General features: G+C 43.5%; 1 protein-coding gene across 1 annotated transcript; it reads left to right on the forward strand.

Annotated features, from left to right (window-relative positions):
- Positions 1-10,647: 10,647 nt before the first annotated feature.
- LOC115969099 (putative FBD-associated F-box protein At5g56440) lies at positions 10,648-12,283 on the forward strand. The gene is made up of 2 exons (XM_031088666.1): positions 10,648-11,649; positions 11,726-12,283. Exons 1-2 carry the CDS (start codon positions 11,575-11,577, stop codon positions 12,173-12,175), a joined length of 525 nt encoding a protein of 174 aa, XP_030944526.1. The 5' UTR covers positions 10,648-11,574; the 3' UTR covers positions 12,176-12,283.
- The last annotated feature ends 5,061 nt before the right edge of the window (positions 12,284-17,344 follow it).

A 17,344-nucleotide genomic window follows, 5' to 3' on the forward strand; every position in this document is an offset into this window, starting at 1 on the left:
TGGATGTGGAAAACTAGGTTTTGGACAGAACCAAGGCATTGCATAGTCCACCGGACTCAAGCCTCAGGGGAAACCAACTACCTGGATGTAATGAAAACTAGGTTTTGGACAGAACCAAGGCATTGTATGGTCCTCAGACCCAAGCCTCAGGGGAAACCAACTACCTGGATGTAATGAAAACTAGGTTTTGGACAGAACCAAGGCATTGCATGGTCCTCGGACCCAAGCCTCAGGGGAAACCAACTACCTGGATGTAATGAAAACTAGGTTTTGGACAGAACCAAGGCATTGCATGGTCCTCGGACCCAAGCCTCAGGGGAAACCAACTACCTGGATGTGGAAAACTAGGTTTTGGACAGAACCAAGGCATTGCATGGTCCTCGGACCCAAGCCTCAGGGGAAACCAACTACCTGGATGTGGAAAACTAGGTTTGGACAGAACCAAGGCATTGCATGGTCCTCGGACCCAAGCCTCAGGGGAAACCAACTACCTGGATGTGGAAAACTAGGTTTTGGACAGAACCAAGGCATTGCATGGTCCTCGGACCCAAGCCTCAGGGGAAACCAACTACTAGGTTTTGGACAGAACCAAGGCAATGGTGGACCCAAAAACCAACTACCTGGATGTGAAAACTAGGTTTTGGACAGAACAGAATGGTCCTCGGACCCAGGCAGCCAACTACCTGGATGTGGAAAACTCAGAACCAAGGCATTGCATGGTCCTCGGACCCAAGCCTCAGGGGAAACCAACTACTTGGATGTAATGAAAACTAGGTTTTGGACAGAACCAAGGCATTGCATGGTCCTCGGACCCAAGCCTCAGGGGAAACCAACTACTTGGATGAGGAATCAACTATTTAAAGAAAAAACTATGGCCTGTAAACCTCGAAATCCCTCCGAAGAGAACTCCGCGTTAGCAGATGGGTTAATACCTTGATTGCGCAGATTCCTCGGCCTACCCTCGGACCCCCAGTATCAAAGGGGTTGGTGCGATACGGTGCAACATATTACCCCAAAAGCACAACCAAAGTCCCTCGCTACCTAGTTACCCTTTCAGACGAATTATTTAGAGGTTATCGTTCTCGGACATTGGTCTAGCATGCATCATGTAGTACTCAGCGCTTATCCCGGTTAGTTCCAAGAATTTAACTTATTGGAAGTTACCATTGCTGTACTTGATAATATTTGTGAGTTTAAATTAGTAGGAACCTGTGTTAAAGCATTTTTTCTGCCTGGAATATCCTTAAGGGTAGGCTTGCATTTAATGTTCATGCATAAAGTAGTTGTTATGGAGAAGAAAGATATGTATGGAGAAGTAGACACATATTTTATTAAGACAAAGGAACAGTACAGTGTACAATGAAAAGCTGAAACAAGCTTGCACTAAAGCTGACTGCATAAGTAAAGGAAAATACAAGCGAGTGGAGAGAAGGCCGTGGGGACAGCTCAGAGGAGAGGTTGGCTACTGCGCCGAGTTATTGTCTAAGGAAACCATTCCCCCATGCTTTTGCACGCCCGTAACTCAGGCAGCAAAAGAACCTGACCGCAGGCTAACACCATCTACAGAAAAGGTGCAGGGAGCCGGAAGTTGGGAAGCCCCCGCAAAAATCTGCCTGCCACAAAGTAGACAGTGCTGATGGTGGAAATCCCTTTTTCTGACATACCAAAAATCGGGCATGACCAGAACCTGCTTCGGATTTTGACTAAAAAAGGGAAAAAGACCCTCTCCCCTATGACGAAATGGAATGCTCCCTTGAACTTGCACCTCCTTGGCCCGTACCTCCCTACTCTGAGTCTCGGAGAGACATGGCGCCTTTGTGGCGGAGGGAGCTCCGTTTTCCCAAGCCCTGCCTCAAGCATGATGAACTAGGGGAGGAATCTGAAAGAGTTGTGTGTGGATAGAGCAACTTTCTCTCCTATTTATGTTAAAAGATAAGGTGGTGGCATTTAATTCGCGCAGCGTCCCAAGGAACGCTACAGACAAAACGTCTCTGGCTCGACTTCCAACGTCGTCTGCAACCCTGAGGTTAAAGGAGTCTCGAGAAGGTGCACCTCGAACACTGGGACGCCAAAAGGTACCGCGTGATCAAAGGTTATGGAAACACCTCTTAATTTGTGGGCCCAGTAAATTCGCGGCCCAGGCCCGTTCGGCATATGGGCCCGGGGACAGAACAAAGGCCTTGTATGGTCCTCGGACTCAAGCCTATGGGGAAACCAAGTACGAAAAATTATAAAAAATTACAAGTTTTTGGGCAGAACCAAGGCCTTGTATGGTCCTCGGACTCAAGCCTATGGGGAAGCCAAGCACGAAAAATTACAAAAAATTACAAGTTATTGGACAGAACCAAGGCCTTGCATGGTCCTCGGACTCAAGCCTATGGGAAAACCAAATACTTGGATAAGAAAAGGTTTGACTCTCATAAGAAAGGTTACTTGGTAAAAATGTCAGGTCACTTCATCCACGGCTTAAACGCCATAAAATGTTAAGGCCAATAAAGGTGTAAGGAAGGGGGTGGAACGCCCCAGCATTTAGTCGTATAAGAGGGCTATTCATTTGGCAGGGGATATGTCCTCGGACGGCTATTTCTCACACGGCATCAAGCCTTCGGTTCTTTCCTCGGCTAGTTCCGGGTGAGTACTATTTTTTACGGGTCGGCCTTATTGTGCCAGGCACTCCTATTAAAGCTATGGCGACATCATTCTATTATCAAATATTTTGGTCTTAGTCATCATTGGTTTAGATGCTATATTATTGTGCCGAGCAGTGCTTGCAAATTTATGAAAACATAGAGACATAACATGCGAAATGAGGTAGACAACAATTTTTATTAATATAAAAAAATCATTACAACATACAAAAAGGGGCTCAGACGAGCCTATACAAAATGTAAACTGCCTAAGCAACCATTACATCTGTAGTACAGAAAAGTAAACTGTCAAGCGTCTTTTAAACTCGTCTTCAAAGTTTCACCAATCTCTGCCTCATTGATGCTCATACTGAGAGAGGGACTCACTTTAAAAAAGAAAATGAATAAAGAAGATGGAGAACATGAGTAAAGAAGGAGGAGAAGAAGAGAGAGAAATGAAGAGGCAAATGGAGGAACAAAAGATAGAAAAGAAACAGCACCAGGGCGGAACTGGTGCTGGGAGGACTATAAGAAGAAGGCGGAGGAGGGCACCAAGGAGCAAAAGAGGGAGAAACAGAAGCACTTAGCCCCTGTCTCAGCCCTGACTCCTAACACGCCGGTGCCATATTAGGTACGCTCGTGAGGAGCCGGATGGTAACGATCTTGGGTGTTCTCGACTCAGTCACGTCGAAAGTTTGACGTGACGAGTCCCTGCTTCGGATTTTGACTGAAAGAAGGATGAGGTTGATTTTGAGTCTTCGCCATCCTTGTCCCGATCGAGCCATGATAAGTTTTATCGGAACGTGGCGTTTTTGGGAGGGGTGGGGCTTTTGCATCCCTTGTTGTTATGGTAAAGTATTTTACGATTAGATGTATAAACCAGTGAGTAAACCGAATCCTAAGGGAGACTAAGTATTCCAGAGTCACAGGGGGATGAAAAGGAATTTTTGGTAAAAACAATAACCTCCTCCTGTCCTATTTATACAGAGGGCGGAGAGAAGGGCATTTAATAGGTTCAGATCTCCGAAGGAATCAGCGAACCCAAACACGCCGGTTCCACTTCTCCACCCCATCAAAATAAACCGTCGAATTAAAGTAATCTCGTGAATAGTGATTATTAAAAGCACGTTTTGGGATACCCAAGCGGTAAGAGCGCATCAAGCGCGAAATCAAAAGGCTACCTCATAGACCGGCGCGTTTCTTGGACAGATGAGAAGCCGCCAGCATCATTAAAAGGCCAAACTGATTGGGCCGTAGGAAGAGGTTTGGCATCACCAAAACCCCCCTTTCCAACCAAGAGGTTGGACAGCCGGGTTTTGAGGGGCTATTGTGGGTCCCAAAATATTTACGGGCCGGGCCCATCTACCTGGGGAAAATCCGAAGGCCCAAGCCGAGGAGGGCTATGGCCCAAACTCGACCAAATAGCCTATGGACATCGCCGAGGACGGCTCAGTCCTCGGCAGACCCAAAGTTCCCCCCCAGAAAGGAGGGCAGAAACGGTATAGGACCGAAACCAGGACAAAAGATCTAAAATATCCAGGGAAAGCTGCTCTCACTGCCATTCAATGCTCTGAACCCGACAGAGCTGCAGTTTTTGACTTTTACAACCACCCCCAGCGACTTTGAATATGGACTGATGGGACAAGTATCAATTTTGGAAAGATTGACCCTATACGTGGACGAAGGACAATGAACGCAGGCTAATATAAAAGGAAAAAGAAGTAACCTAAAAAAGGGGTTGGGAAAAATGGCCAGAAACCAGAGCCTCCCAACCCACCTCCAGGAGAAAGACTCCAGGGGTGAAGGAAAACCGAAACCTGTATGTACACCACGAACAGCCCACCGCCTGTCAACCAAGGCCTAGCCTTCCAAACCCACGCTCTACAAATGATATTGTTAGGGGCCTTTTCACGCGCGAACCCGACACTGTTACGGTCCGCCACGAAACGTGTCCTTACAGTTACGTATACAAACTATTTTAAAACATTTTTACAAATTAATGTTACCAGCTTTTTACTAGTTTTCATATAGGTCCACCATTAATATCACTTTTTCATTTATCAATAATCACTCACCACATCAGCAGTTTGTAAATTTTTTTTTTTTTTTTTTGTAAAATAGTTTGTATTTCTAGCATTATTCAAAAAAAAAAAAACTTTTAAATACCATCTGTGGGGCCAGAGAGTTTGTGACCCCAGCCCATTTCATGTTAAGGCCCAAGGCTTGCGCCGAGGAGATACAGGGCCGAGGACGCACCATGAGAGTCGAGGACAGCCTAAGGAAATGGCCAAGAACGAGCTCCTGCTCGGCATGCCATAAATGCCTCTAAAAGGAAACAGCACAGGTAAAGGCTGCCAGTACTGCAATAAAGCATTCTGCACCTGACAGGACCATATTCTTCAGCTTTTGCAACCTTCCCCCAACCACTCTAGGTATGGGCTGACAGGACAAGTCTTAAATCCTAGGAAATTGAGCTCACACGTGGACGCTGGTAAGAGGGTAAATGCCCGTATAAAAGGATAAGAGAGGCAATGTGAGAAGGGGGGAGGGGGGACAACCCGTCCTCCCAGCCATGGTGTCCTAGAAACAAGGAGAATAAGAAGAGCATAGAGCTCCCCAGACTCCTCGGACGAGATTCACTAACCGGAACCAACCCGAACTACCGTCCGGTGACCAAGATCTAGCCTTTCAAACCCACGCTCTATAAGTGATATCGTTTGGGCCTTTTTACGTGTGAACCCAACATCATTTTGGGTCGTTACAAATTGAGTCCTTACAATTGGCGCCGTCTGTGGAAAAGGCTTGTGTGTTGGCACAGGAGGTAGGTTGAGACAGTCCCCTTGTCATTTCCAACAGCCGGTTGTAGTGTTATAGCATAAAGTTCCACTAGGGGCTACGTTTCTTCACTATGGGTTGCGCTTCGCAGCTTCAGCAGCACGAATGGTTCTAGGGGCTTGGCAGAGGAGATAATCTCCCTAAACCAAGGTCCCACGCCATAGCCGACGGGTTAAGTCCCCCAACTACTTAAAAGATCAAGTTTTGGACAGAACTAAGGTATTGCATGGTCCTCGGACTCAAACCTATGGGGAAACCAACTACTTAAAAAATCAAGTTTTGGACAGAACCAAGGTATTGCATGGTCCTCGAACTCAAACCTATGGAGAAACCAACTACTTAAAAGATCAAGTTTTGGAGAGAACCAACGTATTGCATGGTCCTCGGACTTAAACCTATGCGGAAACCAACTACTTAAAAGATCAAGTTTTGGACAAAACCAAGGTATTGCATGGTCCTCGGACTCAAATCTATGGGGAAACCAACTACTTAAAAAATCAAGTTTTGGACAGAACCAAGGTATTGCATGGTCCTCGAACTCAAACCTATGGGGAAACCAACTACTTAAAAGATCAAGTTTTGGACAGAACCAAGGTATTGCATGGCCCTCGGACTCAAACCTATGGGGAAACCAACTACTTAAAAGATCAAGTTTTGGACAGAACCAAGGTATTGCATGGTCCTCGAACTCAAACCTATGGGGAAACCAACTATTTAAAAGATCAAGTTTTGGACAGAACCAAGGTATTGCATGGTCCTCGGACTCAAACCTGTGGGGAAACTAACTACGTAAAAGATCAAGTTTTGGACAGAACCAAGGTATTGCATGGTCCTCGGACTCATACCTATGGGGAAACCAATTTCTTAAAAGATCAAGTTTTGGACAGAACCAAGGTATTGCATGGTCCTCGGACTCAAACCTATGGGGAAACCAACTACTTAAAAGATCAAGTTTTGGACAGTACCAAGGTATTGCATGGTCCTCGGACTCAAACCTATGGGGAAACCAACTATTTAAAAAATCAAGTTTTGGACAGAACTAAAGTATTGCATGGTCCTCGGACTCAAACCTATGGGGAAACTAACTACTTAAAAAATCAAGTTTTGGACAGAACCAAGGTATTGTATGGTCCTCAGACTCAAACCTATGGGGAAACCAACTATTTAAAAAATCAAGTTTTGGACAGAACCAAGATATTGTATGGTCCTCGGACTCAAACCTATGGGGAAACTAACTACTTAAAAATCAAGTTTTGGACAGAACCAAGGTATTGCATGGTCCTCGGACTCAAACCTATGGAAAAGTCAGCTACTTAAGGAGAATTCTAAGTCGCTCAGTCCTCAGACCAAGTACCAGAAAAGGCTAACGCTATGAAGGTCATTACGAAGATGACGAAACGCCCTATTACTCAGCGACCCGCAGGGGCTGTTCATTTTGGGTTATATATCCTCGAATGATTACTTCCTACACGGCACCGAGCATTTAGCCATCATCTCATTCAAGTTTGGGGTATACAACCCATTTTCAGGTCGGTCTTATTGTACACGATAACTCCAATAAGTTCATAATAATATCTTTTTTCTTGGTAAGGGATTTCGGCCCTAAGTATTGTTTTCTCAGGTCAGCGTTATTATGCCAGACAGCTCTAATAAGCTCATCATAATATCTTTTTCTTTTTTCTTAGTAAGGGTTTCTGCCCTAAGTATCATTTGTTCAAATCGGCATTATTATGCTGGATAGTTTCAATAAGCACAGAGCAAGGTCTTTTTATTAACTGGGATTTCGGCCCTAAGCATCGTTCAGAATATAAAAATAAAAAAAGAAGTCATATGTTAGTACGTCTATTCACGGCATAACCATTTCAGAAAGAAGAGGTAGAATATACAAAATAAAGCAATGTTGACTTTTATTAATATAAAGAGGTATTACAGCGTACAATGAAGGGCTTAAACAAGCCTATACAGAAAACGAATTGCAAAAACAATTAAAAAAAAAAAAAACTAAACAAACAAACAGCCAGAAGTCTTTTTAATCTCTGCTCCGAAGTCTTTCCAAATTCTGCCCCAGTAGCACCCATATTGAGAGGAGTACCTCCCTTGGTGGAAGAGGAGAAGAAGAGGAAGAAGGAAAAGCACCAGGATGGATCTGGTGATGGGAAAGAAGAAGAAGGGGAGGCAAAAAGAGGCACCAGTGAAGGAAGAGAGGAAGAAGCAGGGATACTTTGTCCTTACGTCAGTCCTGACTCCTAACACACTGGTGTCATGTTAGCTATGCTCATAAGAGAGCGGCTGGTACTGATAATGGGTGACCCCAGCTCAGTCGCACCAAAAATTTGACACGACGAGCCCCTTCTTCGGATTTTGGCTGAAGGGAGGATAAGAGGTATCTTGAGTCTCTGTCATCCCTGCCCTGACCGAGCCATTTTGAGCTTCAGAAGAACATGGCATTTCTGGGAAGGGTATGGTCTCTTCATTCCCGCTCCTATCTCGGACATATCACAATTGAAGGTGTAAGCGAGCGGATAAGGGAAACTCTGGGGGAGGCTAAGGGTTTCAGACTTTAAAAGGATTAAAAGGTCTCTATGTAAGAGAAGTAACCTTTTGCCTTTCTTCTTATATGAAGGGCAAAACAGGAGGCATTTAATCTATCCAAATTTCCAAGAAAATCTGTAAACGAGAATATACCCATTCCACTTCCCCACGCCGTCAATAACCGTCGGATTTAAATGGTCTCGTAAAGGGAAATCATTAAAGATGCGTCTCGAACACTGAAACGGCAGGAGCGCATCGTGAATGAATTCAGAGGAATGTCTCGTAGTCCGGCGTGTTTCGTAGATAGATGAAGAGACACCTGCATTGATGAAGGGCAGATCTAAGCAGACCGCAATAAAGACGTGGCATCACCAAAACCCTCCTCTCCGACCAAGAGGTCGGACAACAGGATTTTGAGGGGCTATTGTAGGGCCAGAGAGTTTGTGACCCCAGCCCATTTCATGTTAAGGCCCAAGGCCTGCGCTGAGGAGATACAGGGCCGAGGACGCACCATGAGAGTCGAGGACGGCCTAAGAAAATGGCCGAGGACGAGCTCCTGCTCGGCATGCCATAAATGTCCTCAAAATGAAGAGTGATCAAAGTGCAGAAACAGCACTGGTAAAAGGCTGCCAGTACTGCAATAAAGCATTCTGCACCTGATAGGACCATACTCTTTAGCTTTTGCAACCTTCCCCCAACCACTCTAGGTATGGCCTGACAGGACAAGTCTTAAATCCTAGGAAATTGAGCTCACATGTGGACGCTGGTAAGAGGGTAAACGCCCGTATAAAAGGATAAGAGAGGTAGTGTGAGAAGGGGGGGGGGGACAACCCGTCCTCCCAGCCATAGTGTCCTAGAAACAAGGAGAATAAGAAGAGCATAGAGCTCCCCAGACTCCTCGGACGAGATTCACTGACCGAAACCAACCCGAACTACCGTCCGGTGACCAAGATCTAGCCTTTCAAACCTACACTTTATAAGTGATATTGTTTGGGTCTTTTTACGTGCGAACCCAACATCATTTTGGGTCGTTACAAATTGAGTCCTTACACCATCAATTTAGAAAATTAATATCGAAAATATATTATTTTATAAATTTTCCTTGGTATTTTCCATCTCTATAGCCTAATAAAATTGCAAAACATATCCTTACTCCTTAGAGCATCAAGGTAGAGTCCTCTCCCCTGTCTTAGATAGCCATGAAAATTCCTTAGTTTCTAGTCTAATTAATCAGGTCGATAGGAGCTGAAAAGTGGTAGAGATTGATAGTATATTTATACTCGAAGAGGCAGCAATTATCAAGGCTATCCCACTTAGCTTATTTGATCGGGATGGAGTATATATAGTGAAATCGGGTTATTGGGTTTTGATGGAACAGGAGGACACAGAGTCGCAAGTTACAGCTAATCGTGGTGTTGTCTCTACTGTTTGGAAGGCTATATGGAGTATGCGGGTTCCTAACAGAGTTTGGACTCCTGTTTGGTGAGCGGGGACCAACTCGTTGCCAACAAAGGTTAATCTGGTTCGAAGGAAAGTACTTAATGAAGATGTTTGTTAAGAGTGTAAGGCATAGCCAGAAGACACGATGCATGCACTCTGGACTTGCCCGATTCTAGAAGATATGTGGAAGGTTAGTTTTAGCAGGCTCATGGCAGACACGGGCACATGCTCCAAGTTCATCGAGATCCTTAAGCAGGCTTCAACAGGTAAATTTACACTTGAGCTTTTTCACTATGATGGTATCCGAAGTGTGGCAGCGTAGAAACAGAGCCCATGTGGGTGAGTCCATGGTTTCTCTTAATATGCTTCCTCCTAAGGCGTCAGATGCTCTGCGCGAATTCTAGCAGTTACGTCCCAACCATATTGCTATTCCACGAACAGCCTGTGTAGTAAAATGGAAGCCTTCCAGTGCATTGTGTGTGAAGGTGAATTTCGACGGCGCGTTGTTCTCTCAAGACGGACTAGCTGGCATCAGTGTAATAATCCGGAATGACCAGGGACTTGTTATGGCTACTCTCTCACAACAAATTCCATCACCTACTTTGGTGGAGATGGCGGAAGTGGTAGCGGCTCGTCGAGCTCTGATGTTTGCTGTGGAACTCGGTTTCGACAAGGTGGAAGTGGAAGGTGACTCTGAATCAGTTGTCAATGCTATTCTTGGTGACTACATGGACAATTCGTATATGGGTCATGTCTTGCAGGACATTAAGTTTATGTTTTCTAGCTTTTCTTTTATTTCTATTAAGCATACTCACAAAGAAGGAAATTGTGTTGCCCATAAACTTGGTAGAAGGGCGCCAATAATCCTTTTCTTGTTTGGATGAAGTCTGTTCCTTCAAATATTCTTAATGTCTATCAGCTTGATATTTTAAGGATGCAATAATACAATCGTTACCCCGGTGGGGTTTCTTCTAAAAAAAATGATTATTAGAAAAAGAAAACCAATTAAAAAGAGAAACTAAAATCATACAAAATCAATTTAGAAAAGGAGTATTTTTCTTTTACTTTAGATATCAATTAAAAGATAAATATAAAGAAGCCTATATCAATTGGAATTCAATATACTTTTTTTTTTTTTTTAAATACAACTACATTTTAAAAAAAAATTTAAATAAAAATAAAAATAAAACAAACCTAAAACCGTAGAAAGCATATGAAGAAGCAGAGGAAATTAAGAAAAGCGAAAACCCACGCCGAAAATCAGAGATTCAGACCTTGGCTTTGCTTGGCTTGGCAGATTGAAAGCATGAAGAAGCAGGGGAGAGAAACGGAAGAGGAACAGATCTCCGACATTATCAGCAGTCTACCAGACTGTATGCTCGCCCATATCCTCTCTTTTCTCCCAACCAAACACGCCATTCTCACAAGCATTTTGTCGAGCAGGTGGAGGGCTCTTTGGACTCTCGTCCCCCTGTTCTTCACTTGGAAAAGCCCACGCTTGATAGTATCAGAACTTCAACCTTATATTATATTTTATTTCCCAGAAATCCCGCCACCCTTTGCAAGCTGTCCATCGATTGTCCTCGTCAATCCTTCGTTGACAAATGTGTCCAAGCCGCCATCCTGCGTGACGTGCAAGAGCTCGACCTTGTTCTCGACCTTGATAATCAACCTAAGGAGTTGCCCGGCAGTGTCTTCTTCTGTACATCATTAGTGGTTTTGAAATTGAGGGGCCACTTTCTTCTCAATCCTCCTGATCCTGCTTCTTCCTCTTCTTCAATGTTCCCAAGTCTCAAGATTCTACAAATTTCACGTGTTTACTATGCGAACCACAACTCTCTCTCCACACTCCTCGCCGCCTGCCCGCTGCTCCAAGATTTGAGGATCAAAGTTAGTGATTCTGATTTGGATTTTGGACAAGGAAGCAGACAAGTTCAATATCATTGTATTCGTACCTACGCTGAAAATATTAGTTTTGGATTGCTCTTTTTTACGCTGGTCATTCGTACTCCACATAAACACCCCGGCTCTCGAGTACTTTAATTTCAAAGGCGATTTGGACAATGATGTTGTTTCTGAAAATCTCCCCAACTTGTTTAAATCAGTCCTTAATGTTCGTAGATGTTATTATCTAGACTGGATGTTGAAATTGACTAACTTCATGGGACTACTCTGTAACATTAGATCCATGGAATTGTGGATAGGAACAGCAAAGGTAAGGAGCAAGTTATTTTTTTTTCATGCTCTAACTCTCTATCATTAATTATGACTTTTATTGTGTTGTCCTGCAGTACATCCTTGAACACTCGTCGTCTAATAATCATTATGACATTCCCATGTTTCATAATTTGTCTTCCTTGAAGTTTTATGGTGACTTGTGGGCTATGTGGTCTCCGTGGAATGCAGTACAACTATTGCTTTGTCGAGCTCCAAAGCTACAAACACTCACCTTTGAATTGAATTACCGGTGTTGCATTCGTAGTTTTTCAGTTGTCATTCCCTTGAAGAAGCCATTAGATGTTCCTGAATGTCTGTCATCACACCTTACAACTTGTCATTATAAAGGATTTTCAGGGCATGCCATGGAACTTGTTGAACAAATCCTGAAGGAATCAAAAGTATTAAAGACAATGAAAATCACTTTCAACAGTGATCTAGACTCAAAGGAGAAGCTTCGTATTCACGAGGAGATAATGAAGTTCCCAAGGACATCTCAAACTTGTCAAATTGCATTTGACTAAAGATACTTCCATCTTTACTCTCTTAATTGTCTAGAAGCAGTAGTGTTATGGGAATGCCCATTGTTCTTTGCATCCTTCATTTGAAACTTCAATAAATTCAAGACTATAAATATTTGTTTGCATCTCTTTTTACTTATCAAAAAAAAAAAAAAAAAAAAAAAAAAAGATTAGAATTATTTGTTTAAATGTGAAGTTTTCTTGTATTTTCTTTTGGAAAACATTGCAAACAATATATAGTGCTTGCTATATCCAGTAACATCTTATATAACGTGGATACTACATTCAATCTATTGTTCTAAACTATTTTTTTTTTTTTTTGGTTAAATTGTTCTAAACTATGTTAATGCTGAAGTGAGTCCTGGGGACTCAATTTTGCTCCAGGGGTTCTTGATGGTGGTAGAAGGGGTTCTTTTCCGTAGGTTTTAATCTTTACTTCTTTATAATTTTTTTTTTCTTATGGTGATACAAAATTTTTTGTAACTTTTCCTTTTATTCACAGTGTGATACACTCATGTACAAAGAATAGACTTCATCATGATATTAAAGCAGACGATATATCTAAATCCTGTCACTCAAATCTCTCATTTAAAAAAGCTAAATATCTCATGTATTTAGCTTTTTAAATGATTAAATTCACAACCAAAAGAATACTCTTGTATTCAAAAAGCTTTGGACACACTCCTTTCTTAATAATAATAATAACAACAACAATAAATACAAATAAGATAGTATATCACAATTTCTTCTTAGATTGGAGTTATTTCCTCCAACTCACTACGTAGCGAATTACAAGACTATTTACTATTATTTAAACAACTCACATGACTCATTAAAAAAATCCTATGACTAAATTTATATATGGATTTGTGGGGCCCGGCCCAGAAATAATGGGCTATTCCAAATTCAGGCCCGTCCGAGGAGCGTCCTGTCCAAAGAGAAACCACGTATGAAGCATTACTCAATCCCAATAAACGCCAAGGAAACCTGTCCGAGGAGTAACTCCTCCTCGGACATCACGAAGTCCAGACGAGGAACTCTCCCCAGCCACTTCAGTTCATCCTCCCAACATATAAAATGAATAAAATCCAAAATATCCCATGGAGAGCTACCACCACATTAATTGCGCCCCAACCACCCTCTTGGCCGCATTAATGAGGAAATGACCCCTGAACAGTACCGCCTTGGCCTCTGCAACTCACATGGGGAGAGATGAAGGCGTCTGATGGGACAGCCACTCAAGTAGGTGCTTAGATAGTCAACAAGTGTAGGGTTGAGATGAGAGAAGGGAACTATATAATGTAGTGGAGTCCCTCAGAGAAGAGGACGAAAAATTCTGTATGAGGAACTAAAGAAATAAACTTATACGTGAGAGATCCATTCTGGTGTTTTTATTTTCTGCAACAATGTTGTCCATGTATCAGACCGAATAGACTCACTGAGACCAAGTTCTTTGACCCATCCTCTACAAATATTTATTGTGGGTTGCGCTTTGGGCTAGGGCCTGATCAATCGAATTTGGGCCAGGAAAATCGTGCAACTACAATTGGCGCCGTCTGTGGGAAGAACTAGAGCATCAGCTAGCACAACGGTCAAGCATGGCAGAACTAGGTCCGCACCAGGAGAATCCTCACCAGGCTGACTCCCAACAGACACAACCCGCCGAGTCCCAGAGGCAAAATAACCCCGTCAACCCAGGCCACAGGGGAAATCGTGAGGGAAGTGTGCATATTATCCGGACAAGCCAGAGTCACACTCAGATAGGTAGTCACGTGTCCCAGAAGCAAAATAGTCACCAGGCCATGCAGCGAGAGATAGATGATCTGAAGAGGAAGCTACGACGAGCACAGCGAAGGCGATCTCCTTCAGACTCAGACAAGTCCTCTAATGTGGAGGATGTGAGTTACCGACGGAGGTCAAGGACCCCCCCAAGTGAAACCTTTACCTACGAAAAGGAACCACGCCCTGTGCGGAAGTATGAGAGCACATCTAGTAAGGGTTCGGGAAACGACGCCATGAAGAAGGCGTTGGATCAGGTTTCAAGGTCCCCCTTCACGTATAGAATTGAAGGGGCTGAGCTGCCTCGACGGTTCAACCAACCAGCATTCGCCATCTATAGCGGTCGATCAGACCCAGTAGAGCATGTGAGTCAATTTAACCAAAAGATGGCGATCTACTCGCAAAATGAGGCCCTTATGTGTAAAATCTTCCCGTCCAGCTTGGGATCAATGGCGATGAGGTGGTTCAACGGCCTGAAGACAAATTCCATAAGCTCTTACAAGCAGCTCACTCGGGATTTCTGCTCTCGCTTTATCACCAACACCAGAGTCCCCAGGCCCCTCGGTTCGCTATTGTCCTTGTCCATGCACGAGGGAGAGACTCTGAAAGCATACTCCGATAGATACTGGGAAGTATATAATGACCTGGATGAAAACCACGATGCTGTCGCTATCAGCACATTCAAAAGCGGCCTCCCCACCGACCATGGCTTAAGGAAATCCCTCACTGGTAAATCGGTTGCCAACGTTGATCAGTTGAGGGATAGGATAGACAAGTACAAAAGAGTGGAGGAAGATCAGCTGCAAGGGAGGGGGAAGGAGAAGGTTATCCACCCCAAAGCAAATGATTTCAGGTCGGAACGGCACAATCATGGTCAGCCGAGGAGAGATTTTTCGCGACAAGCTGGGCAGAGTAACCCGCAAACAGTGAATGCCATATTCAGAGAGCCCGTACAACAGGAACTGGAGAAAGTAAGAGATGAACCCTATTTCAGGTGGCCGGGAAAGATGGCTGGAGAACCTTCCAAACGTAAACAGAACCTAGTCCTGCACGGCTCCACGGACCACAGACTAAGGGGAAATTAATACTTAAGGCAACTATTCATAGTTTTAAACAGAACCCAAGTCCTGCATGGCTCCTCGGACCACAGACTTGGGGGAAATTATTACTCATAAGTTTTAAACAGAACCTAGTCCTGCATGGCTCCACAGACCACAGACTAAGGGGAAATTAATACTTAAGGCAACTATTCATAGTTTTAAGCAGAACCCAAGTCCTACATGGCTCCTCGGACCACAGACTTGGGGGAAATTATTACTCATAAGTTTTAAATAGAACCTAGTCCTGCATGGCTCCACGGACCACAGACTAAGGGGAAATTAATACTTAAGACAACTATTCATAGTTTTAAACAGAACCCAAGTCCTGCATGGCTCCTCGGACCACAGACTTGGGGGAAATTATTACTCATAAGTTTTAAACAGAACCTAGTCCTGCATGGCTCACGGACCACAGACTAAGGGGAATTAATACTTAAGGCAAACTATTCTAGTTTTAAACAGCACCAAGTCCTGCATGGCTCCTGGGACCACAGACTTGGGGAAATTTATTACTTCATTATAAGTTTTAAACAGACCTAGTCCTGCATGGCTCACGGACCAACAGACTGAAGGGGAAATTAATACTTAAGCAAACTATTCTAGTTTTAAACAGAACCCCAAGTCCTGCATGCTCCTCGCGACCACAGGACTTGGAAATTTTACTCATAAGTTTTAAACAGACCCGAGTCCTGCATGGCTCCACGGACCACAGACTAAGGGGAAATTAATACTTAAGGCAACTATCCATAGTTTTAAACAGAACCCAAGTCCTGCATGGCTCCTCGGACCACAGACTTGGGGGAAATTATTACTAAAATAAGTTTTAAACAGAACCTAGTCCTGCATGGCTCCATGGACCACAGACTAAGGGGAAATTAATACTTAAGGCAACTATCCATAGTTTTAAACAGAACCCAAGTCCTGCATGGCTCCTCGACCACAGACTTGGGGGAAATTATTACTAATATAAGTTTTAAACAGAACCTAAGTCCTGCGTGGCTCCACGGACCACAGACTAAGGGGAAATTAATACTTAAGGCAACTATCCATAGTTTTAAACAGAACCCAAGTCCTGCATGGCTCCTCGGACCACAGACTTGGGGGAAATTATTACTAATATAAGTTTTAAACAGAACCTAGTCCTGCATGGCTCCACGGACCACAGACTAAGGGGAAATTAATACTTAAGGCAACTATCCATAGTTTTAAACAGAACCCAAGTCCTGCATGGCTCCTCGGACCACAGACTTGGGGGAAAATTATTACTAATATAAGTTTTAAACAGAACCTAGTCCTGCATGGCTCCACGGACCACAGACTAAGGGGAAATTAATACTTAAGGCAACTATCCATAGTTTTAAACAGAACCCAAGTCCTGCATGGCTCCTCGGACCACAGACTTGGGGGAAATTATTACTAATATAAGTTTTAAACAGAACCTAGTCCTGCATGGCTCCACGGACCACAGACTAAGGGGAAATTAATACTTAAGGCAACTATCCATAGTTTTAAACAGAACCCAAGTCCTGCATGGCTCCTTGGACCACAGACTGGGGGGAAATTATTACTAATATAAGTTTTAAACAGAACCTAGTCCTGCATGGCTCCACGGACCACAGACTAAGGGAAATTAATACTTAAGGCAACTATCCATAGTTTTAAACAGAACCCAAGTCCTGCATGGCTCCTCGGACCACAGACTTGGGGGAAATTATTACTAATATAAGTTTTAAACAGAACCTAGTCCTGCATGGCTCCACGGACCACAGACTAAGGGGAAATTAATACTTAAGGCAACTATCCATAGTTTTAAACAGAACCCAAGTCCTGCATGGCTCCTCGGACCACAGACTTGGGGGAAATTATTACTAATATAAGTTTTAAACAGAACCTAGTCCTGCATGGCTCCACGGACCACAGAACTAAGGGGAAATTAATACTTAAGGCAACTATCCATAGTTTTAAACAGAACCCAAGTCCTGCATGGCTCCTCGGACCACAGACTTGGGGGAAATTATTACTAATATAAGTTTTAAACAGAACCTAGTCCTGCATGGCTCCACGGACCACAGACTAAGGGGAAATTAATACTTAAGACAACTATTCATAGCTCTAAACAGAACCTAAGTCCTGCATGGCTCCTCGGGCCACAGACTTGGGGGAAATTATTGCTTATGGTAGATTGGGAGATCATTACTTAAAGGGAACCATTTTAATACGTGTGCGCAGTCTGGCATCATCGCAACCCTCAGATGCGCAGCCTAAAAACCCATTTTTATCTTGACCGTTTATC

This window comes from Quercus lobata, chromosome 11, assembly GCF_001633185.2.
Source record: "Quercus lobata isolate SW786 chromosome 11, ValleyOak3.0 Primary Assembly, whole genome shotgun sequence".
In the NCBI taxonomy this organism is placed as follows: domain Eukaryota; kingdom Viridiplantae; phylum Streptophyta; class Magnoliopsida; order Fagales; family Fagaceae; genus Quercus; species Quercus lobata.